Source organism: Oryctolagus cuniculus, chromosome 1 (genome assembly GCF_964237555.1).
Source record: "Oryctolagus cuniculus chromosome 1, mOryCun1.1, whole genome shotgun sequence".
Taxonomy (NCBI): domain Eukaryota; kingdom Metazoa; phylum Chordata; class Mammalia; order Lagomorpha; family Leporidae; genus Oryctolagus; species Oryctolagus cuniculus.
Window position 1 is genome coordinate 94,065,465 of NC_091432.1, and position 25,468 is coordinate 94,090,932.

A 25,468-nucleotide genomic window follows, 5' to 3' on the forward strand; every position below is an offset into this window, starting at 1 on the left:
AGCTGCACCCCAAACAGGAGCAGGTAACTCAATCCAGTGTCCCACGTGGGTAGCAGGAACTCAGGGACTTGAGCAATCACCACTGCCTCCCAGGGTCAGCATCAGAGAAGCACTCAAATATGGGATACAGGTACCCTAATCAGGAGTTTAACTCCTGGACTAAATGCCTGTCCCTTGAATTTATTATTAAGTGTAAAACAAGTAGAAAAATATGCTACTCTTTACTGAAGAAAAGTAGAAACAAAAAAAGACTTACAGATCTACAATAAAAAAAGGCTAAATAAAACCTTGAATTCTTTTTGTTTTCAAGATTTATTTATTTGAAAGGCAGAGTAGTGACAGAGAGGCAGGGGAGTGAGACCCTGCATCCTCTGGTTTGCTCTGCAAATACCTACAATAGCTGGGGCTGGGCCAGGCCAAAGCCAGGAGTCAGGAAATCCATCTGGGTCTCCCTTGTGGATGGCAGGAACGCAAGCATTTGAGCATCATCTGTTGCTCCCAATGTATATCAGCGGGACACACAAAGTATCTTACACATGAATCACACACTCCAACATGGAATGCAGGCATCCCAAATGGACTTATCCCAACCTGCTGTGCCACAGTGTCTGCCTTAAATCTTAATTTGAATAGGAACTTGTAATCATGATGCATTTTATTAAAAAACAACAACAAACTAAACCATATTACCCAGCTCTGTCCATAGGACAGGTATAGACACCATAGAACTCATTAGCAATTAGCATGATATACATTCAGATTATGGTCTTTGAACACTATTTCCCACTAAAGAATTGGGGCACTCCAGATAAATGGCTTATCAGAGGAATGGGTAAGAAATGTGCAAATTAAGCCTCAAAAAGAAGCAAAAACTACCACAGCTGTGTCAAAAAGAGCCAGGAGCCAACCAGGACAGCTCCTATGGGCCCAAGATGAAATAACCTGAGCACCAACAGTGACAGTAAATTCAATGGATACAGCTCAGCAAGTTTATTTACATCACTGGATTCGTAATTATGGCTGTTCACTTCTAAGGGCTTTTATCCACCAGAATGTTTTTTAAGATTTATTATATTTATTTGAAAGGCAGAGTTACAGAGAGGGAGAGGGGGAGAGAGGGAGAGGGGGAGAGAAAGAGAATCTTCCATTCTTCCATCTTCAGGTTCACTCCCTCGATGGCCACAACAGCCAGGGCTGGGCCAGGCAGGAGCCAGGAGCTTCTTCCAGATCTCCCTTGTGGGCAGCAGGGGCCCAAGCACTTGGGCCAACTTCAGCTGCTTTCACCAGGCCATTAACAAGGAGCTCATCCACCAGAAATTGTTTTAAATAGTGATATAATTTTATTTTCCTCCAGAATAACCATTCACTCAGCACTATTGACTAGCTATCCTTTTCTCACTAATATGTAATAACAAGGTCACCGACCAAGTTTCCATATATGCATACATAGGTCTCTTTTTTCAGCTCTTTCCTTTTTTTGTCCATCCTTCTACATTTAATAATAATAATGTCGCAACTTCTATGGCTTTATTATATGACACGCTATCTAGTAAGATAAGTCCTTTCAACTTTGCTTTTCTTCTTCAAAATTGGCTCAGATCCTGTATTTTTTTTCTATATAAATATTAAAGATGTTAGCATGGCAACCTCAGCAGAACAAATAACCTATTTTCAAAAACTTCCAACGATTTTACACTGTCAGTTAAAAAAAATCACTGGATAAGTTTAACATGAGGTTACAAAGTTAAATAGGGTTAAAAGTTATTTATTATACCTAAATTATATGAAATATTTTGGGGAAAAATATCTAAGGCTTTTGAAATGCAAAATTTCCCCCTCTACAGAAGTACATTCATTACCTTTTTTGGTCAGGACAAGAACTGAAAAGGAGAAATAATCTTGAATTCAGAATGAACAATTCTTGCTATATACTTTTCCCACATATTTTGGGAATGTTTTGTAACTTTCCGAGAAACATAACTTGAACTAAATACTAAACTACTACCAAGACCCATGTGCATTTTTGGAAGTTTTTAGTCATTGGGAGCCGTGGCATTTCTCCTCTATCACACTTTCTTTTTACTACCAACCATGGAACAGAGGACCTCCTGCTCTGTGACTGACTGGCAGGCAGAAATGACAGGACAGGAAATGGGAAATGGTTCAGTGTGTTGGAATTCCCCTGGCTGCCTAATTAAGTGGCTTATTTGGAAGTTTTTGAAATGTTTGCCCCTGGAGTTCCCCGGAAAGAAGCAAGCATCTGAGTTCATTGACAAAGCCTATTTTCACAGACACCGCGATACAACATGTACCCCACGGCCCAGGAGCGCAGCCGCATTCCACGCCGCAGAGGACGAGAGCCAAATGGCCCAGGCTAATGCAACCAAGGTTTATTTACGCGTGTTCCATCACGTCCCCATACGGAAAAAAATCCTTTGTCTTCGTAAGTGAACTCCTTGGCGCTTCCTGTATATGTGTGCACGTACATAACGTATACGTTCCATTTTATTCAAACCCAGCAAATCCTCGGACTGAAGCCTGACTCTCGTGGCTAACAATGCACATTTGAAATAAAACACAGCTCTTCCCCTGGAGCCTGTCTCCAGAGCAGGAAACCGAAAGTTTAAAAAAAGAAACGCTGGTTGATAAAAAAAAAAAAAAAAAAAAAAAAAAAAAAAGCTTCAAGTTTTCAAAAGCAATCTCCTGACGCCGTCCTCGCTGCATGTCTCGGCTGTGCACCCTGGCTTGCTCCCGGGCTGCGCTGCGGGACACGCACGAGGGGCAGCACGGCGAGAGTCCCGCGGGGGCCCGGACCCAACGAGGGGGCGGCCCGCGACGTGCAGTCCCTGCGCCAGGGCGTTTCCGCAGGGTTTCCCGAGCCTCCAACGCAACCGCTCACGCTCTGCCACGTCCCCCTCAGGAGAACGTCCGCGGCAGAGAAGAGGCAGATGTCACAGGGGCGCCAACCACGCGGCTAAAACGTGCAAACGCCAAGTTCAGGCGAACGAGCCGCAGCACCCCGCGGAACGACCGCGCCGCTCCAGGTGGGCGGACCCGCCGGGCCGCGCCGGGCCTCCCCGGGCCTCCGGGCCTCCTTCCCGGAGGTGACCCAGCGCTCCGTTCCGCTCTCCGACCGCAGACTCCCGGGCGCCCTCGCGCGGCGGGGGACGTGGGCGACCCGCAGGACGCGCTGACGTCACCGTGCGTCCGCGTCGGCCCCGCCGGGGTAGGGGGCTTGGGGAGCGCCGCAGGCCGGCAGAGCCGGGTTTGGCCGCTTGAGGTCTCGGCCCCACTGCCTTCCTGTTGTGCGGAGGCCTCCAGGCCCCCGAGCTGGGTCCCTGTTTGCTGTGCTGGCGATGCGGTGAGTGCGGCTCCTTCCGGGGCCGGCCGCGCGGGGCGGGTCGGGGCGCGGGCCTGCGGGGGCCCACTTCCCTGGTGTTGCGGCCGGGCGAGGGAGGACGGGGCCTGGGGCGCCGTGGGCTGTGTGGTTTCTACCCGCGCCGAGGCTTGTATTTAATTCGGAAGCCCCAACTTCAAAAGACTTTCAGTCGAGACTGGCTGCTTTTTTTTTAAATGATTCGTTTTCAAGTCTGGCCGCCGCCTGCTTTACTGCCCTTTGGACTTTGATCAAGATAGTTGCTCTAGGGAGTTTTTGCGCACTTGTAAACTTAGGCTTCCGTGGTCCGTGGGAACGCGAGAGCTCACATTTTGCAAGGCTCTGCGGTCCGCTGCTGCGGTGGTTGTCTGTTGTGTGTTGTTTGAAATAACTCCTAGAAATTAATGGCTAAAGCCGCACGGTTTCTCCTCTTTTCCCTTCCAGTTTATCCCCTGCCCACCTACAGCTTGCTTAAAGAGATCAAAAGTAGCAATATGCTGCTTGTAGATAAAGAGCTAAAATTTAAAGATACGAGACATGGTGTAATTAAAGTGTGCATTCATGCAAGCGGTCACAGTGCCAGGCCCAGGGTTGCAGGGACTATTATGTTACTGTTTGTTTTCGAGTTGGCTGTCTGTAGTGGTGGCGGCTTTGGAATTGCGAGGCAGCTGGTATGGTTTAAGGATTTGTATTAATGAGCTCCTCCTGATGTCTTTAACGCCCCACCAGACCAGCTGGTTTTTCTAGCCCTGGAAAGACCTAACATTTAAAAATCGCTTTACGGATCTGTCTCTGCTAGCCCCGTTGCAGACAGGGAGTAATGGAGTCTCCAGTTCTGTCCCTTTGTGCCTCCACCAAAGTGCCCGAGATAATTATCCTGAAGTGAGAAAAGGGGAGGAGACTGAAGACAGTGTTTCCACGTGTGGAATTGTCTTTGACGCTGTACATTGTAAAGACATGGATATAGTTCATGCTGTGGAGCTGTTTTGCATTTATTTAAATTAAGAGCATGTCCAATTAGAAAGTTTTGGTGACAGATTGCTGGAATTAACATATTGTCTAAAGTGTCAGTCAGACTCCACTGAATAAATTGCATAATCTGTAAGCTTCATGTGGCATGCAAATAGTTTTCTAAAATACCTTTTCTTTCTTTTCAGATTTATGGCTCTGAAGAGTCTCTTTGTCCCCCATTTTTTCTCCCCTTGAAGATAATAAATCCCACTATGGAGACCCTGAAACTTTATAAAGGAATATAGTTTGAATTCTATGGAGTGTAATTTTATGTATGAATTAAATTTTAAAAGTGTTGAGTTTTCAGAACGAAGGCTGGGAGTTCAGCACTGGTCTATTATGTGGAATCAGTAATTCTGTTGTGATAACACTAGAAAGGACAAGCTGTGTATTTTGATAAATTGGTTCATCCTCAATTACAACATGACTGATATTACAGCTGAATTGTCCTTAAAAAAAGAGCAGGTTAACTTTTAAATGCAGTGTAAAGAGTGTGTACTGTGGAACTTTCTATGGTTAACTAGTTAAGTTTATGAAGAAAGTACTGGCAGTTGATCAGTCATAATCAAGTGGCGTGCAAAGTTAGAAAGACAACATGCTACAGGAAATGGAAACAAGTACAGGTAATATTTAACAAAAATAGAGGAGTTAATAGCTTGTGAACTTTAAGCAAAAAATCATTTGATAATCATACACACTGTACTAGGTATAGATTGAACAAACCTGGTGGATGCTAACTTAACCCTAGAATTGTTAACTGAAGCTAATAAACCTATTTAAGTAAATACTATGACGATAAGCTATGTGAAATTAGCCTTTAGATAATGTGACTTTTATAAATGAAGCTTTTAATTACTTTTGTTTACTAGAAGAAAGTGAAAAAAAATTTGGATGTCATAGTAAGGTGCTTACAGGGAAACAATCCTGCATATAGATTTTTTTCTCTTGTGAAATAATCAGTGATTGGCCTGATGTCCAAGCTTCATAGCTTATAACCAAAAGCGAATTGGAGTCATAATTGAGATAATCTGTAGTTGCTTAGTATTTGGAAAATATAAACCTCTTAGAAAAATCAAGTTTTAACATTTCCCAAGTGCGTGAACTTTTTCAGGCCGTTACATTATTGTTATACCAATGAGTAAATAGCTCTTTAGTTACTTAAAAGTGAATACAATCTTGAAGAATACTAAGAGTATCTTGGTAATTTAGGAGATTTATTTATCCCACCTTACCATAAGCTCACCAGTCAGGTGTGGTGAATTCTGCGTAAGTCAACCAGTCATTTGATTCCTTTCTGTGGTGAAGTCTCTGAAGAGATGAGAGGTTTCATGTGAAGGTTTTAGCCATCAAGAAATACTGTCACCTACTCATGCACAAAACTACCTCCCCAAGAGTAGTCCCAAGGACCCTGTATTGAAGAACTCAGAATATGATGGAAGACAGCACCATCTTGTCAACTTGGACAAATGACAACAAACAAAAAATGAAGTATGACTTCTCTTGCGAACTCTACAGAATGTCTACCTACTCAGCTTTCCCCAACGGTGTTCCTGTCTCAGAACGGAGTCTTGCTCGTGCTGGTTTCTATTACACTGGAGTGAATGACAAGGTCAAATGCTTCTGTTGTGGCCTGATGTTGGATAACTGGAAACAAGGAGACAATCCTATTGAAAAGCATAAACAGCTGTATCCTAGCTGTAGTTTTATTCAGAATCTGGTTTCAGCTAGTCTGGACTCCACCATTAAGAATACGTCTCCAGTGAGAAGTAGTTTTGCACATTCATTATCTCCCACTGTGGAACCAGGTGGCTCGTTCAGTGGTTCTTACTCCAGCCTTTCAGCAAACCCTCTTAATTCTAGAACAGTCGAAGACTTTTCTCCACTGAGGACTAACCCCTATAGTTATTCAATGAGTTCTGAAGAGGCAAGATTTCTTACTTACCATATGTGGCCATTAAGCTTTTTGTCGCCATCAGAATTGGCAAGAGCTGGCTTCTATTATATAGGACCTGGAGATAGGGTAGCCTGCTTTGCATGTGGTGGGAAGCTAAGCAACTGGGAGCCAAAGGATGATGCTATGTCAGAGCACCGGAGACATTTCCCCAAATGTCCATTTTTGGAAAATTCTCTAGAAACACTGAGGTTTAGCATTTCAAATCTGAGCATGCAGACACATGCATCTCGAATGAGAACATTTATGTATTGGCCATCTAGTGCTCCAGTTGGTCCTGAGCAGCTTGCAAGTGCTGGTTTTTATTATGTGGGTAAGAAACGAATAAATAGCCATTCATTTTACCTACTTCATTTTGATTTACACATTAATATACATGTATATTCAGTTTTTGCTGTCTTTTCCCCTTTAGGTCGCAATGATGATGTGAAATGCTTTTGTTGTGATGGTGGCTTGAGGTGTTGGGAATCTGGAGATGATCCATGGGTCGAACATGCCAAGTGGTTTCCAAGGTAATTTTTTTTTTAAAGATTTATTTATTTATTTGAAAGGCAGAGTTACAGAGAGGCAGAGGCAAAGGGAGAGGTCTTCCATCTGCTGGTTCACTCCACAGATGGCTACAATGGCCAGAGCTGTGTCAATCTGAAGCCAGGGGCCAGGAGCTTCTGGATCTCCCATGCAGGTGCAGGGACCCAAGGACTTGGGCATCTTCTGCTGCTTTCCCAGGCCAAAGCAGAGAGCTGATAGGAAGTGGAGCAGCCGGGACCTGAACTGGTGCCCATATGGGATGACCGCACTGCAGGCTGGGGCTTTACCTGCTACCCACAGTACCAGCCCCAGTAATTGTTTTGAAAAGATAATCCCACGCAAAACCGTTTTTAAAAAGTAGCATGCTTACGTGACTATGTACCGTTGGGAAATTACCGTTTTAAAAGACCAAATTTTAATTATTGAAAGTCTTCTGTAATCTGTGTACTTTTCATTTTTTATAAGTCATGTACTCAGGATATAATTTGACATATTCTTGTTGACTCATTTGTATTTATTGCCATCATTTCATTTTTCCTCCCATCTTGCTTAAAGAGGACTCATGATTACAAATATATAAAATAGAACAAAAATAACATGAATTAGAAAAAGATAAGAAAGGATGTAAAATGTATTTAGAATAAGCTGAATATAAAAATGCACGTAATAAAATCTTGGTAATTTGAATTATATTTGTAAAATATTTTTTCTGTACAAAATTGTATCTTTTTATGATTTGTCACTTGCTTTTTGCTACTCTTTGTCTAGCAGTGTCGTTTAGTTTTATTATAGCCAAAAATGAATTTAGGGGCAGTGTTGTTAGTGGTTAATAGAATTATAAATTAATTCTGTCATTGTAATTGAGCAGCAATGTGAATTTAGACCTCACTTATAAAATGAGAGGATTGGATTGGATCTTTGTTTTTGTATGGTGAAATATGTATAACATAAAATTGATCATTTTGAAGTGTATAGTGTGTCATTAAGTACATTCATATGGTTCTGCAGTCAGCAACATCTCATCTCCAGAGTGTTTTTATGTCCCATTCTGAAACTGTACCCATTAAATACCAATTCCCACTACCCACTCACCATACCTGCGGTTAACCACCATTCTACTTTGTATCCATGGATTTGACTACTGTAGGTACCACATATAGATGGACTTCCATAGTAATGAAGAATCTCCTGAACCCTTTTAGGAAATTATTTTATCATCTTTGTATAATGAAAAGGAACTTAAAGCAACAAATAATCTTACAGATCAGTTCACCATTAAAAGTTGTATTGTGAAATTGTATCATTAATATTTATAGCATACGGAGGTAAATTTTTGTTTTTTCACTCTTAAAAACTGATGTTTTATTTACTTGAAACGACTATGTAAGAAAGTCTGTTTATTGTCAGAATTCTGTGTAACTTAATTATGCTTAGCTATGGGGTTATATACATATAATTTGACATTTAACTGTATTTGTGATATCAAAGACAGCTTCCAAGTTCTAGATTTGAATTGCTACATTTTGTGATTTTGTGCTTTCTAAAACAAGAGTGTTTTTTTTTTTTTTTGTAATTTGTGTTTTGTTTGAAGTCATTAAATAAGAAAACTTGGGGTGCTTTTTATAAATGACTTCTCAAAAAAACAAATTTCCATTTTGGATGTTTTTTTAAATTCTTTATTTTGAAAGGGTTGGGGGAAGATGCATCTGTTGGTTCACTCCGCCAGGTGGCTACAATGGCCAGCACTGGTACCAGGCTGAAGTCAGGAGCTTCCTCCAGTTTTCCTACATGGGTGGCAGGAGCCCAAATGTTTGGGCCATCTTCCGCTGCTTTTCCCAGACCATTAGCAGGTCTGGATCGGAAGTAGAGTAGCCAGGACATGAACTTAAATAAGATGCCAGCATTGCAGGCAGCAGCTTCACCTGCTATGACACAACACAGGCCCCAACTTTGGATAATCTTTAATTAAAGTACATGAAAAACCAAAATGGATAATCATTATCACTGTATCTGTTTTTCTCTTTTTAATATATGTGTCATTTTAAGATTTGTTTATTTGAAAGACAGAGTGACAAGAGAGGAGATGCAGAGAGAGATCTTCCATCCACTGGCTCACTCCTCAGATGGCCTTAACAGCTGGGGCTTTTTCAGGCCAAAGCCAGGATCCTGTGGCTCTGTCCAGGTCTCTCATGTGGGTGATAGGGGCCCAGGGACTTGGGCCCTCCTCCACTGCCTCCCAGGCACATTAGCAGGGAACTGGATCGGAAGCAAAGTGGTACTCAGATGTGGGATGCTGGTGTTGCAAGTGGTAGCTTAACTCACTGTACCACAGTGTTGGTCCCTATCACTGTATTTTAACACAGGTCATTTAACTCATTTATCAAATATTTGGGTTCCTACTTGATACTATATAGATACAGGAGATGCACTGGTGAACAAGATAGACAAAAATTTCTGTCCTCTTGGAGTTTATCAGAGAAGTGTGAAATTTGGAGCAGGTTCACTAGGCTTTGTGTCTTTAACCAGTATAAATAAAAATGGATCAGTCCAAGAATAATAGAAATTTGAAATTCTCTAAAGGTCGTGCATAGAGAAGTAATCTGCATCACAAACTTGAGTCTTGAGCATGCTTATTGATTCCTACTGACTTCTGTTACATGTTTATTTTCTATCCTGGATAGAAGTCCTTCATCAGGTGTATTTTGTAAATTTGCTGCTTGCTTTTCAGCTTTATTGGGATATAACTGAGAGATGAAACTGCATGTGTTGAAACTATACGTGTAATGATTTAATACATGTATACATTGTGAAGTGATAAGCACAATCAAGGCAATTAACATGAGTTAATTACCTTTTGTGCATGTGCAGTGTGTATGAACACTTAAGACCTCCCAGCAAATTTCAAGTATACAATACAGTGTTTTTAAAATTTTTAATTTATTTTTATTTATTTGAAAGGCAGAGAGAGAGAGAAAGATAGAGAAGATCTTCCATTTGCTAGTTCACTCCCCAAATGCCTGCAACAGCCAAGGCTGGACCAGGCTGATGCCAGTATCATGAGTCTCCTACATGGATGGCAAGGACTCAAGTACTTGGGCCGTCATCTGTGTCCCAGGGTGTGCATTGGCAGGAAGCTGGAATCAGGAGCAGAGCCAAGACTTGAACCCAGGCACTCCAGTTCAGGTGTCCCAAGTGATAATCTTTTATTTTTTTTAAATATTTATTTATTTTATTTAAAAGAGAGGGAGAGAGAAGGAGCTTCCATCTGTGGGTTCATTCCCCAGATGGCCACAAGGGCCAGTGCTGGGCTGGGCTAAAGCCAGAGTTTCATTGAGGTCTACCACATGGATGGTAGGGGCCCAAGTACTTGAGCCATCTTCTGCTGCCTTCCCCAGGCCATTAGCAGGGAGCTGGCTTGGATGTACAGCAGCTGAGACTCAAACCAGCACCTACATGAGATGGCAGATTTGCAGGTGGTGGCTTTACCCGCTAAACCACACTGCAAATCCCCCAAGTGATGTCTTAACCCCTTCACCAAATGCCTGCCCTACAGTACTGTATTGTTAACTGTAGTCACTCAGCTGCCTTCAGAACTTATAACTAAAATTACTTTTTGACCACTGTCTCCCTATTTATCCTACCCCCCACCTATTCCCTGGCAACTACCATTCTACTTTCTTTGCTGCTTCCCAGGTCATTAGCAGGAAGCTGAATTGAAAACAGCTGGAGGTGTGACTTGATTCCAGGCACTCCAGTATGGGATGCAGACATCCCAAGTGGAGGCTTAACCTGCTGGGCCACAACTTGCCCATCATGGTGGTTTTAATTTGGGTTTTCTGATGATTAGTGGATACCTTTGCTTTTTTAACTTGACTGTTTGTATGCATTTGCCCATTTTTAATCTGATTTTTCTTTTTTTTCTATTGAATACTTTGAGTTCCCTTATATATTTTAGATATTCCTTATCAATTGTATGGTTTATAAATATTTTCTCCTATTATATAGATTGCCCTTTCATGTTATTGTTTGCTTTGCCATGTAGAAACTTTAGCTTGATATAGTCCTACTTGTTTTTGTTGCTCATATGATTTTTATTCTTCATTCTGTTAAAGTGGTGTGTCATATATATTGATTTGCATATGTTCAGTCTTGCTTGTATCCGAAAGACAAATCCCACTTCATCATTGTGTATGATATCCTTTTTTTTATTTTTTATTTTTATTTTTTTGACAGGCAGAGTGGACAGTGAGAGAGAGAGACAGAAAGAAAGGTCTTCATTTTCCTTTGGTTTACCCTCCAATGGCTGCTGCGGCCGGCTCACTGCGCTGATCCAAAGCCAGGAGCTGGGTGCTTTCTCCTGGTTTCCCATGCGGGTGCAGGGCCCAAGGACTTGGGCCATCCTCCACTGCCCTCCCGGGCCATAGCAGAGAGCTGGCCTGGAAGAGGGGCAACCGGGACAGAATCCGGCGCCCCGACTGGGACTAGAACCTGGTGTGCCGGCGCTGCAGGCAGAGGATTAGCCTAGTGAGCTGCGGCACCAGCCGTGATATCCTTTTAATGATAAATCTGGTTTGCCAGTAGTTCATGGAGGGTTTTTGCGTCTGTGTTCATTATGGATATTGGCTAGTGATTTTCTTTTACTGTCTGAGTGGCTTTGGTATCAGAATAATCATGAAATGAATTTGAAATAATCGCTCTTCTACAGTTTTTTGGAAGAGCTTGAGAAGAACTGGCATTAATTCTTCTTTAAATATTTGGTAAAATCCTGCCATGAAGCTATGTGTTTCTGGGTTTTTCCTTCTCGGAAGACTTTTGGTCATGATTTCAATTTCTTTACCAGTTATAGCTCTATTCAGATTTTCTCTTTTTTTCATGATTTTAGTTTTGGTAGATAATGTGTTTCTAGTAATTTATCCTCCAGATTATCCAGTTTGTAAGCATATAATTGTTTATAGTAGTTTCTTGTGATACTTTGTATTTCTATAGTATCACTTATTTCTCCTTCTTATTTCTGATTTTAGTTTAAAGCTTTGTTAGTTTTGATTACCTTTAAAAAACAGCTCTCAGTTTCAGTGATCTCTTATACTATTTTTTGTAGTCTCAGTTTATTTTGTTCTGATCTTTATTTCCTTTACTCTGCCAACTTTGGGCTTAGTTTGTTCTTTTCTATTTCCTTATGCTATAAAGTGGGGTTTTTTTTAGTTCTTTTTTGAAATATAGGTGTTTGTAATAAAAACTAGTTATTAGAACTGCTTTTGTTGCATCCCATGAGTTTTGGCATGTTATGTTTCAACTTTTGTTTGTCCCAAAATTTTTCTTTTAAAGATTTACTTATTTATATATTTCAAAAGCAAAGTAACAGAGAGGGAGAGACAGATAAAGAGATATCTTCAATCTGGTAATTTACTTCCCAAATGCCCTCAACAGCCAGGACTGGGCCAGGCTGAAGCCAGGAGCTCAGAATTCCATCCTAGTCTCACATGGGTGGCAGAAACTCAAGGACGTGAGCCACCTGCTCCCTCTCAGGATGTACAATAGCAGAAAGCTAGATTGGACGTGGACTCAAGTCAGGCACTCTGATAAAGGTTGTGGGCATCCCAAGTAGTGTCTTAACCTGCTGTACCACAACACCTACCCCTAATATTTATTTTTAATTAATTAGAGAGGCAGAGAGAGAGAATGACTACTCCTATCTTCTGGTTTACTCCCTAGACCTTCACAGTGGTTGGGGCTGGGCCAGGCTGAAGCAGGGAGCTGAGAATTCAGTCTTGATTTCCCACATGGGTGAAAAAGATGCACCTAGTAGAGCCATAACTTGCTCCTTCCCAGGGTGTATATTAGTATGAAGCTGAAGTCAGGAGCCAAAATGGGACTGAAAGCCAGGCACCTAATTTTTGCAGTCATCCCAACGGGCAGCTTCACTGCTAGCCCAGATACCTGCTGCTGTAACAGTCTATTTTAATCTGAGAAAACTTGATTTCAGTTACATACATAAAACTACCCTTTGTGCTCGCTGTCCACATTTTATGTTTTTGATGTCACTCTCTATCTTATATTGTGTATCCATTAACAAGTTATTGTAGCAATAGTAATTTTTAATTTTTTAAAAGATTTTATTTATTTGAGAGGCAGAGATACAGAAAGGCAGAGGGGGAGACAGAGAGTGGTCTTCCATCTGCTGATTCACTCCCCAAATACCTGCAATGGCTGGAGCTGGGCTGGTCTGTGCCAGGACCAGGAGCTTTTTCTGGGTCTCTCACATAGGTGCAGAGGCCCAACCACTTGGAATATCTTCCGCTGCTTTCCAAGGCTATAAGCAGAGAGCTGGATTGGAAGAGGAGCAGCCAGGTCATGACCCGGTGCCATATGGGATGCTTGTATCATCTTCTTGATTTAGTTTCCTGCTGTTGCTCTCTATTATACAGTACATTCATTATTTTGTGTAGCTGTAGAATTTCTCTGGTTCTTTTTATGGTTTCTTTTTTTCTTTTAAAGATGTTTATTTCTATAAAAGGCAGAGCAACACAGAGATATAGACAGATTTTCCACCTGCTAGTTCACTCCCCAAATGGCCACAATGGCCAGCACTGGACAGAGCAGGAGCCAGGAGTTTCATTCAGGTCTGCCACACGGGTGGCAAGGGCCCAATTAGTTGGGCCATCATCTGCTGCCTTCTCAAGTGCTTTACCAGAAATGAAGAGCAGAACAGGCACTCAGAGTGGGATGCCAGCTTAACCTAGTTTCTCTCTGTTGAACTTCCATTTAGCCTATGTGTTTTCCTGATTTCACTGAATTGTCTGTGTTCTATTGCAACTCAGTGAGCTTCCTTGAAACAGTTGTTTTAAATTCTTTGTCTAGTAGAGTGTACATTTCCATTCTTGCATTGAAATATGTACATTTGACAGAATAGTTACCTCTTATTGACTTTATGGACAGGATTTATTGGGGAAAGACCTTTACTTGTGGTAGGGATGTGGTGCTTCTGGCTCTATGGCAGATCCAGCATCATAGTCTAGGGGACTGAGTTAGCTGAGGTCATTGTCAATGAGGATTGTAGGGTTCCTCAACCTCCAAGGCTGCAGCTGTCCACAGTAGCAGCAAGGGTTGTTTGGGTCTTTGGTAGCAATGGCTGCTAGCAACTTGCTGATCTCTTTCTCCCCTGAGAAATGTCATGGCCAAGAGGACCCCTCTGAGCACAGATTCTGGTGTGGGCACTGTCCTAGTGGTGTTGGTGGCACCAGTGTCTGATGGTTCTACTATAGCCACAGCATTGGGGTCTGCAGAGTGGGTGTATGCAGGGAGACTGTGGTTCTTGGGCCCATGGTGCTGGCAAACATGCAGCTGTGGTGCCTGAAACACGGACACGTGGAGTTAGATCTGGTCTGTATAGAGCAATGCAGAACTGGCATCTGGAATATGTGCAAGCAGAGTAGCCACAGAACATGGGTATGGCCCCACAGGTCCACATGGAACAGCTATGGCTTTAAAGAGCAGAAATGCATGTGTGTGTTTGGGAGGATGGTGATTCAGGGAGCATGTGTGTTCTCAGAGTGGTGCAAAAGTTGCTCCTTTTGTGTGTGTGGGTAATGCAGCAGTGTCTCTCCAGGAGTAAATAGCAGTAATGGGTATTGGTTGTCACAGTGATGGAAACTGTCAGTGTTCCCTGCAGAGGCGGCTGCAAGGGTCCATGCTAATAAATGCTATTGGGTCCCTCACTGTGACACCTCTAGGAAATATGTGGCTGTCTTGGGCTTTTGAGATTTTCAGTAGCAAATTCTGCTGGGGTCTTCCCCAGAGCAGCCCACCAAGATTTGGGGTGGCACCTGCACATGACTGATAGTCTGCCCCTCTTCGTTTCTAGCAGTCACCAGACATCTCTTCTAAGCTAATCTTCCCAACCTTTTCTTTTGCTTCACTGTATCAGTGTGTATCAGCTGAACTACTTAGCCCTTCTGGGGCTGTTCTTGATCATGATACCTGTCTTGTTGTTGTGAGGGGAAGAAGGCTAGATTTTCTATTCTGAAATTTTGCCGATGTCACGCTTGGAAACATTTTTTCAATCTGTGGCTAGTCTTTTTATTTCTTTAACATACTGTTTCGAGAGCAGATGTTAATTTTGATGTCAGCTTATTAAATACTAGGGGTTATATTTTTGATCTATTTACCTAAACTTTATCTAACATAAGGACAAGAGATTTTTCTTCAGTTTTATTCCAGAAGTTTTATTGGTTTAGATTTTACATTTAGGGCATGCATATATATATAGAGAGAGATTGATTGATTGATTGATTGATTTGAAAGAGAGAGAGAGGGAGAGGTGTTCCATCTGCTATTTCACTCTCCAAATAGCCACAATGGCAAAGCTGGGCCAGGCCAAAGCTAGGAGCCTGGAGCTTCTTCCGGGTCTCCCATATGGGTTCAGGGGCCTAAGCACTTTAGACCATCTTCCACTGCTGTCCCAGATATATTAGCTGGGAGCTGGATCAGAAGTGGAGCAGCCAGGACTTGAATAGTCACCCATATCGGATGTTAGCACTGCAGTTGGCGGCTTAACCTTCTGCACCACAGTGCTAACCCCTAAATTTAGGTTTGTGACCCATTTTTAGTTTATTTAGTATGGCCGTAAGTCCAGGTTATTTTGTGTGTGTATATGGATATCCAGTTATCTCTCACTGTTTGTTGAAAAAACAAAAGAAACAGAATGGAAACAGGTGTTACATGAACTTCTGGAACATGTTTGAGATGGCCTAGTAGTTTTAAAACAAATATTTGAGAAAAATATCACAGTTTGTATAGATGAGAATACCTGATTTCATATATTTTGGAGAGATGGTAGTGGATTGTATTTCAAACATAACGGAAGAGCGAGCATATATATATGTGTGTGTGTGTGTGTGTATATATATATATATGTTGTGAAAGTTCACATTTTAGGAATACTATTATGGTTTCACGTTATAGTAAGCCCCAAAAGTAAACTGTCTATAATAGCATTTTCAGGTATCAGTTTGTTCACAACCTTTTGTAGGTCTAAACTCTTTTCTCTTTGTTGCTGTGTTAACGGAATAAAGTAGAATGTGTTGACACATAGTAAGAATGTGCATTTTATGATTATTTTGCTCCTGTCAAATATATATGTACAGAGGTTATGATGTAAATGTTTTTACCATGGAATACAATCAAAAGCGTTTGACAGCTTTTATTTATTTATTTGAGAGTCAGAGTTACACAGAGAGAGAAGGAAGAAAAAGAGAAACGGGGGGTGGGGAGGGCTTCCATCTGCTGGTTCACTCCCTAGTTGGCCTCAATGACCAGAGCTGGGCCGATCTGGAGCCAGGAGCTTCCTCCAGGTCTCCCACACGGGTGCAGGGGCCCAAGGACCTGGGCCATCCTCCACTGTTCTCACAGGCCACAGCAGAGAGCTGGATCAGAAGTAGAGCAGCTGCGACTTGAACCAGTGCCTATATGGGATGCCAGCACTGCAGGCAGTGGCCTTACCTGCTATGCCACAGCACTGGCCCCGATAAAGTTATATTTTTGGTACTACTTTTAAAAATTAATTTTCCTCAGGGTAGGTGTTTGGCTTAGTGGTCAAGATACCCATTATGAAGTCCATGTCTCACATCAGAGTGCTTTGGCTGATTCTAGCTCTGACTTCCGATATCGGCTTCCTGACAACGCATACTCTGGTTGGCAGTGGTGATGAATCAAGTAGTTGGGTTCTTGCCACCTATGTGGGAGATCTTGATTTGAGTTCCTAGCTCTCCAGTGGATGGGAACCCTAGGTCTTAAGTAGTCTGTCTCTCTCTCTGATACATAAATAAAAGTTGAAACAATATTTTTCATCTTATGTTTTAGGTGTGAATTCTTGATACGCATGAAAGGGCAGGAGTTTGTTGATGAGATTCAAGCTAGATTTCCTCATCTTCTTGAACAGGTAAATATACTTTTTAAAAGTTAACAATATTGGATTCTACTGTATGATAATTTGACAGCCAGGCCAAAGCCAAGAACCAGGAACTTATGTGTGGGTGGCAGAGGCCCAACCACTTGGGCCATTTTCTGCTTTCCCATGTATTAGCAGGGAGCTGGATTAGAAATGGGGCAGCCAGGACTCAAATCGGTGCTCATATCAGATGCCAGCATTGCAGATGGTGGCTTAACTTGCTGTATCAAAATACTTTAATTTTTACTTTTGTATCCAATGTATTTGGTGAGGGCTTTCAAAAAAGATTCTTTTGAAAAAAATATCTTGTCACTGTACACATTTATGGTAGGGTTGGAGAAGGATCTTTCATCCTTTTACAGAAATTAACTTATTAGCAATTGAGACCTCTTGAGAGTAACCCATTCAAATGGAGTAAGAAACCATTTATATATTTTCCTACTTTGTTGAAATGGAAGATAATACCTGAATTCTAGTTTGGAAGTAGGGTAAGTTTAAGGAAACCTGTCCTATAGTTAGGATAAAACAAAGCAAAGTGAAGTGTATAAATTACCCAGTTTCGAGTATGTACAATTACTTAGGGTAAACTTAGTGTTCCTCTTTTCAGATTGAGATTTCTGATTTTACCTATTAGCTTTTCTTGTTTTATAGTTGTTGTCAACTTCAGACCCCCCTGGAGAAGAAAATGCTGATCCACCAAGTAAGTGTGAAATATTATTATTAGTGTAGAATGGGAATGTATATAATAATGTGAGGAATGAAAATATATTCTTAAAAAAAGAGATTCTGAAGTTACAGAGAAAAATACTGGGAAGTTAACTGGTAAACCTTAGGTACATACAAAGATTAATGGTATTTTGGGGATTCTAGAAAGTTTATATAGTTTAGTGCTGACATCTCAACAGGGGAGAAAAGACAGATGCAAAAGAAAAACAAATAGCTCAAAGCAATGTCAATAAGAATTGAAAATAATAAGCCCTCCTAAAGAGGAAAAGGTTGCTGTGAGCCAGCATGGTTTGGAAAAAGCCTGGTTCACATGATTTAAGAAGTGGCTTATATATTAGATATTTAGGTCAGGTATATAGTATTTCAATAATCTCTTTTGATTAGAATTTAGTTTTAGCCTATTGGTCTATTAGTTGATGTTCAGAATGTACATTTGAGGGTGGCTCACAAAGTTTCTGGAAAATGTAATTAAGAGATAATTTTACCGCAAAAGAAAAATGGAAACCTTTGCTTACAGAAGTCTTAAACTATCATAGAAAATGCATATTGTGAAACTGCAGATACAGTTGAGTTCTTTGTCCTTTTTAGGACTCCTTCTTTAGCTTCTCAGATGCCCCCAGACAATTGGTATTCTCCCATTTTCCTTTGCTCACTGCTCCTTTTTCAAACTTCAGTGGTCATTGCAAATTTATTTCTTCATTTCCCAAGACCCAGGCTGGAATGTCCAGCTCTCTGTTTAATTCTGTCTTTGGCTATGATAGAATTCTGAGTTAATAGGACCAAAACAAAATTTTCTCCTAATCCTTTATTCCTCAAGTTTGCTTCTCCTTGGGCTTCTCCATTTCAGTTAATGATACTCATTTGCTAAGATAAAAAAGATGCATCATCTCAGATTCCTCTCCTTTCTTTAGTCTGTATATGAGCAATTTTTTTTTTCTGCCTTCATAACACATCCCTCTCACTATTTCTCACCATCACCACTATCACCGTATTCAGATTGCCATCATCTTTTGTCATAGTAATAGGTTTCCCGGATGCCACTTTTACCTGATTTAAAGTCCATTTCCACAGAGCTGCTAGAGTTATCTTTTGAAAATACAAGTCACATTTTATCAGAGCTATGTTAAAAGCCTCCTAGACTATTCTAGCAAACTTAGAATAAAATATGAACACTTTGTAAAGCTCTCCATCTGGACGTTGTCCTCCCTTCCGTCCTTCTACCACCTTCCTTCTCTTCCTTGAACACGTGAAGGTTTTCCCTTGTTTTATGGCTTTTATACTTGTTATTCTCTTGCCTGCAAGACGTCTCATATATTTCCACAGCTTACTCTTTATTACTGTTTTAAATCTCTGGGTGTTCTCTTCCTCTCTCTTCTTTTTTTAAAGATTTTATTTTTATTTGAGAGTTACAGAGAGGAAGAGGCCGGCACTGTGGCTCACTAGGCTAATCCTCCGCGTGCAGCGCTGGTACTCTGGGTTCTGTCCCAGTTGCTCCTCTTCCAGTCCAGCTCTCTGCTGTGGCCCGGGAGTGCAGTGGAGGATGGCCCAGGTGCTTGGGCCCTGCACCCACATGGGAGACCTGGAGGAAGCACCCGGCTCCTGGCTACAGATCGGCGCAGTGTGCCGGCCGTAGCAACCATTTTGGGGGGTGAACCAACAGAAGGAAGACCTTTCTCTCTGTCTCTCTCTCTCACTGTCTAACTTTGCCTGTCAAAAAAAAAAAAAAGAAGAGGAAGAGACAGATCTTCCATCTGCTGGTTCACTCCTCAGATGGCTGCAACTGGCTGAAGCTAGGAGCCTAGAGCTTCTTCCAGGTCTCACAAGTCGGTAGAGGGGCTCATGAACTTGAGTCATCCTCCGTTGCTTTTCCCAGGTGAATTAGCAGGGAGCTGGATTGGAAGTGGAGTTGCTGGAACTCTAACCAGCACCCACATGGATGCTGGCTCACAGGCTGCAGCTTTACTCGCTATACCACAATTCTGGCCCCACTGAGTGTTCTCTTCAGACAGGGAGTCCACATAATGTCTTGGCAGTGTCGCACATAGCACTCATGTTGTTTTTTATTAATGTTTGTTATAACAACTTTCCAGCAGATGGCACTAAAGTGTCTTGAAGAATTAGGTCCACAGTTTTCACAAAACTGCCATATAGGCTAGCTTTGATGCTGTTATCAGAAAATGCTTCCCTGACCATTCTTATTTAAAATGCCCTCCAGGCTCTGAGTTTCTTGAATTAGTTTTTACTTTGGAGAGCACATGTCTCCATCTAAAACTATGGTTGTTTAACCATAGTTTTCACTGCACATTTAGATATGTTACAGGTGTAATACTCTTCCATTTTCTGTACTTCCCATTTTTATTTTCTCTGTCTCAGCTATCCACCCAACTAGGCCCTGTCCAGGCTTCAAATCCAAGCTCCAGTGTTACCTTTTCCATGAAGTCATTTTTATTTCCCCTGTCTTCCTAGCTGGAGACAATTTATAAATTCTAAGTTTGTACATGTTGCTGGTTTTCAAAAATGATTATCCATCAGAATCATTTGGGGAATTTAAAAAATTTAAAGATTCCTAAGCCTTATCCCTAAAGAGTTTGTTAATAAGTAGGTCTAAGATGTATCTTGGGAACTGATATTTTTAAAAAGTGTAGCATATCAATTATACTCTTATTTGGCCATTATTGAGTTCAAACTTTCATTGGAGTTATAGGTAATTGATGCATATAGCTTGTTTCCCTCACCAAAATATTGGAGTAAAAGATGATTGAATAAAGATTGTGCCATGCTCATTATTTTTCTCCTTAGTTTTATATTTGTGGAACGTAATATTAGCACATGTCTTTTCAAATAGTTGTTCATTTTGGACCTGGAGAAAGTTCTTCAGAAGATGCAGTCATGATGAATACTCCTGTGGTTAAAGCTGCCTTAGAAATGGGCTTTAGTAAAAGCCTTGTAAAACAGACAGTCCAGAGTAAAATTCTAACAACTGGAGAGAACTATAAAACAGTCAATGATATTGTGTCAGCACTTCTTAATGCTGAAGATGAGAAAAGAGAAGAGGAGAAGGAAAGACAAGCTGAAGAAGTGGCATCAGGTACGGGGAATGGAAGTCACCTGCACGTTCCTCAGGGATACTCGGGATTGTCTCACACCCATCACCCCAGCCATTCCCAAACCGCATCCTCTTCTGCCCCCTCAGCTCCCCTACTTGAGAAACATTGACTACAGCTTTTTCTGTGTATTTATTTTTGGATAAGATTCCCTCATTCATGCTAATAGAATTTCAACAAAATAAGCTCTTTTCTTGAACTAGATTATTTTTCTTCCTCATTCATAACAATTTTAAGTAGGTTAGAAAAAACAACATTTTGTAAGTTGGATGTAGGTCTTATTTCTACTTTTTATAAGCTCTTTTAAATCAAATTTTTAGAAGTACATTAATTTTTTTAAATGTATTTATTTAAAAGGCAGAAAGACAAATTTCTTCCATCTGCTTGTTCATTCTCCAAATGCCCATAACAGCTGGAGCTGGCCCAGGCCAAAGCCAGGGTCCTGAAACTCATACCAAGTCTCCCACAGGGATGTCAGGGACTAAAGTACTTGAGCCATTGCCTGTTGCCCTCAGGGGTCCATATTTCCAGAAAGCTGAAATATGAAATAGAGCTGGGACTTGAACCTAGGCACTCTGATGTGGGATGTGTTGTGTTCCAGAAAGTGTCTACTGCTACTCCAAATGCTCACCCCCAAATCATATTCTTAATATGATACTCTATTCACTAATCCTTGCTAAGTAAGCCTTATACAAAAATGAAATTTAGGATGAAATCTTAGGGCTTGATGAAAATCCCTTGCTCAACCCAGGGATGGTAGGGGACTGATTTTGGTATTTATGCAGATTGAGTAAAGTCAGCCTCCCAAATAAATCTGTTGAATAATCATTTATTCCCTCAACAAATATTTATAGAGCATGTGCACAGTGCCAACTACAGTGCTAATTATGGTGATTGCTCTCGAGGGGTATATAGACTAGTTGGGGAACACAAAAGAGTTATCAGAAAGGCTAGACAGTAGCGTGTAGGTAAAGGTTGCATACGTAATATAAACTGGGGAGTTGGTTGAAAGACACGTTTCTTTGTAATCTTGTGAGTTAAGAACAGTTTAAGAGAACTTTATTGTGTGTACACGTAGCAGAATGTTTAAAAGTGACTTAGAGGTCGAGAAAGATTTGTATTTAAATTCTTGATCCATGAGTTACTAAGGTAGAATTTATTCAAGAAGACCTTAGCTTTCTCATCTGTAAAGTAGAGATAATAATAGCAGCAATGCCTTAGGATTGCTAAAGCAATTAAATGAGTTATTGCAGATAAACACTTCAGCACAGGCCTATCACATCAAAGACAAAAAATCTTTTTTTCTATTAAATAAATTGATTTGGGAAGTGAGAGGGACTTGATGAAAGAAAGGATCAGAGGGAAATGAAAAGATGTAAGGATTATTAAGTAGTAATGAATCCTGAATATGCTTTCATGAACTCACTGTAATAAACCTAGTCACCTTAATTTTGTAACTTTGTCCTACTTGGGAAGGTCAAAGAATAGTATTGAATTAATGGATCTGATAGTGTCATTAGAGGGAAAGCCTAATAAGGACTAGGGGGAAAAAGTTAAGGGACTAAAAGAGAACAGCACTGAAACACCTGACTGATTTGAAATGGGAGGTAAGCAATGCCACGAGACTGCTCTTGTGCAGGCAGAATTGGCAATGACATGGGGATCTTGAAAAAGTGAATAACTTAATTCATACTGAGGCGAGTTATGGCAGAAGAATAAGTTGTGGTCATAGAAGGGAATTACATAGTTTTAAGATGAACAGAGCAGTTTTTAGAAAGACGTAAAATGGAAAGGAAGAGACTTTGTATAATTTAGTTCTCATTAAACTTGTTGTACCTTGTAGAGATAGAGATGTACATTCAAAAACTTCTTTGAAAGTCTGAAAACAGGCAATTAGATTTTATAGTGACTGGGACACCAGAAGAAGGAACTTTATGAAAAGATCAGGCTTGACTCCTGTAGGTTTTTTTCATTGTTAAAAATCTAGACATTTATAAGACAGTGTAGCTAACTGTGTACCCGATGTGTGCGATATGCTTTATATATGTAATTTAATCCTCACAGCTCTTTGAGGAAGGCACTGTTATTATCGATATTTTACAGATGAAGAAAGTTGGGTGTGTGGAGGGAGGCCAAGGCACTTGGCTAGTATGGTCAGGCCATCATAGGCGTCTCTGCCCACCCTGCCTTCACAGTTAAAGCTCTGCAGCACTGCCGGTGCTCCTTAACCATGGAGTGCTGAACAGACACTGTTATAGAAGGCTTGGTTCGGCAACTTACTTCTCTGTGACCTTGAATAGGGTACTCATTTCTGTGTCTTTTTCCCTGTATCTGAAAATTAAGAAGCAGTAATACTTGGCTTGTTTAACTGACAGGATCTGTGTATCAAATGAAACTTTTTTTTTTTTTTAAAAGATTTATTTGAAATTCAGAGCTATAGAGACAGAAATCTTCCATCCACTGGTTCACTCTCCAAATGATTGCAGTGGCTGGGACTGGGCCAAGCTAAAGCCAGGAGCTTCTTCCAGGTCCCTGGCACTTGGGCCATTGTCCACTGCTTTTCTCAGGCCATTAGCAGGGAGCTTGATTGGAAGTGGAGCAGCCAGGACATGAACCAGAGCCCAATGGGATGCTGGCATTGCAGACAACAGCTTTACCCATAATGCCACAGTGCCGACACCAAATGAAACAATTTATATTCAAAGGCTTGTGGAAATAAAGTGATAAAATGCAAATAGAAGTCAGTATTATTAATTCTTGGTGGAAGGAATACAGAAGTAGGACACTACTGTCCTATGAAATTCTATGCTTGCTTTTTACAAAATAAAGGAAAAGTGAGGTTCTAGAACTTATAAATACATATGTTTAAAAATTATACAGACCCAATATATAACACACATGTCTTAATCTGCAAGTTTTCTTTTTTTTTTTTTTTTTTTTGACAGAGTGGACAGTGAGAGAGACAGAGAGAAAGGTCTTCCTTTTGCCATTGGTTCACCCTCCAATGGCTGCCACGGCCGGCGCATTGCACCAATCCGAAGCCGGGAGCCAGGTGCTTCTCCTGGTCTCCCATGCGGGTGAGGGCCCAAGGACTTGGGCCATCCTCCACTGCACTCCCGGGCCTTAACAGAGAGCTGGCCTGGAAAAGGGGCAACCAGGACAGAATCCAGCGCCCCGACCGGGACTAGAACCCAGTGTGCCGGCCCTGCAGGCAGAGGATTAGCCTATTGAGCCACGGCACCAGCCTAAATCTGCAAGTTTTCCAAATGACACATTAAAATGCATGCAAGTCATTTTGTTTGTTTTCAAGCTCTACTTATTTAGTGCCTAAAGTATTTGTAGGTTGGTTGGTAGTGACTGTACAGTATAGTTAGAGGTGTTTAAAATCTAACATATTCTCCCCCCCCCCTTTTTTTTTTTTACATGAAGACGACTTGTCATTAATTCGGAAGAATAGAATGGCTCTCTTTCAACAGTTGACATGTGTGCTTCCTATCCTGGATCATCTTTTAAAAGCCAATGTAATTAACAAGCAGGAACATGATATTATTAAACAAAAAACACAGATACCTTTACAAGCAAGAGAGCTGATTGATACTGTTTTAGTTAAAGGAAATGTGGCAGCCAACATCTTCAAAAACTGTCTGAAAGAAATTGACTCTACATTGTATGAGAACTTATTTGGTGAGTTTTTTGGGAAGATCATTTTAGAAATCCTTAGGCTTATGTTCATGTCTCCTGACAGGAAAATAATTATAATCAGCCAACTATAATCTGTACATTTTACTTGTTCCAAAAAAAATGAAGTCTTTTATGGCCTAAGTAGTATGCCTGAATTTGAAAGTTTCTGATCAATTATAGGTAAAAATCGACATTATTCAGTAAGTAGTGGGTACAAAAAAAAAGTGGTTAGTAAGTGAAGCAGTTTTCTGTTTGGTAGAGTGATATCTTATGTTTTCTTTACTCAGTGGAAAAGAACATGAAGTATATTCCAACAGAAGATGCTTCAGGTAAAATAAAATTTAAGACTTGAAACCAACTTAAAATCTTTAATTACTGGAAGGTAAACTGGAAACTGAATTTTATTGAAATTCTTTTTGTTATTAGGTCTGTCACTGGAAGAACAGTTGAGGAGGTTGCAAGAAGAACGAACTTGTAAAGTGTGTATGGACAAAGAAGTTTCTATTGTATTCATTCCCTGTGGTCATCTTGTAGTGTGCCAAGGATGTGCCCCTTCTCTAAGAAAATGCCCTATTTGCAGGGGTATAATCAAGGGTACAGTTCGCACATTTCTCTCATAAAGGAAAAGTAGGCTATGTATTACCCATGTAGAAAAGTCTTTAAAATATTGAGCATTTGAAGCCACCTGAAGTAAAAAAGGAATTATTGGTTCTTCAATCAGATAGATTCATGTTCTGCTTTGCTTTGGTATTAATAATTTTGTTTCCAAAAAGATAGTGTTATGTATTTAATCTTAGAATCTGTTTATTTGCAAAGGAAGATTTCTGTTTGAAGAACTAAGTTATTATCTATATGTGGACGTGGGAGAAATAAAAGAAGTAGTGTCAGTGCTTCTTAGGTATCATTTCAGGAGTTTCTAGATTTGGTGTTCCTTCTGCAAGCTTTGAGTAGTGCTACATGAGAGTGTGGTTTACAGAATTGGAAACCAGGAACTTGAGCTCATCAGAATGATGGTACCAAATTCTCTTTGGTGCTTTTTACTTGTGTTGTAAATTAAGGATTTTTTCTCTTACTGATAATAAGTTTTCCCCTAGTTTGTGAGAAATATCTTAATAAAGTGTTTAAAATGGATTGCATTATCAAAA

At 40.7% G+C, this 25,468-nt stretch overlaps 1 protein-coding gene across 2 annotated transcripts; it reads left to right on the forward strand.

The window, feature by feature from the left end:
• The first annotated feature begins 3,182 nt into the window (after window positions 1-3,182).
• Window positions 3,183-25,468, forward strand: BIRC2 (baculoviral IAP repeat containing 2). Of its 2 annotated transcripts, XM_051849856.2 has the most exons (9): window positions 3,183-3,361; window positions 4,534-6,651; window positions 6,751-6,850; window positions 16,725-16,803; window positions 17,464-17,512; window positions 20,384-20,626; window positions 24,072-24,326; window positions 24,611-24,652; window positions 24,750-25,468. In XM_051849856.2, the coding sequence occupies exons 2-9, from the start codon at window positions 5,817-5,819 to the stop codon at window positions 24,941-24,943; spliced, it is 1,797 nt and encodes a 598-aa protein (XP_051705816.1). In that variant the 5' UTR covers window positions 3,183-3,361; window positions 4,534-5,816; the 3' UTR covers window positions 24,944-25,468. The 2 variants fall into 2 exon arrangements, with proteins under 2 accessions (XP_051705816.1, XP_051705820.1); XM_051849860.2 differs by lacking the exon at window positions 20,384-20,626 and having other exon boundaries at window positions 3,201-3,361.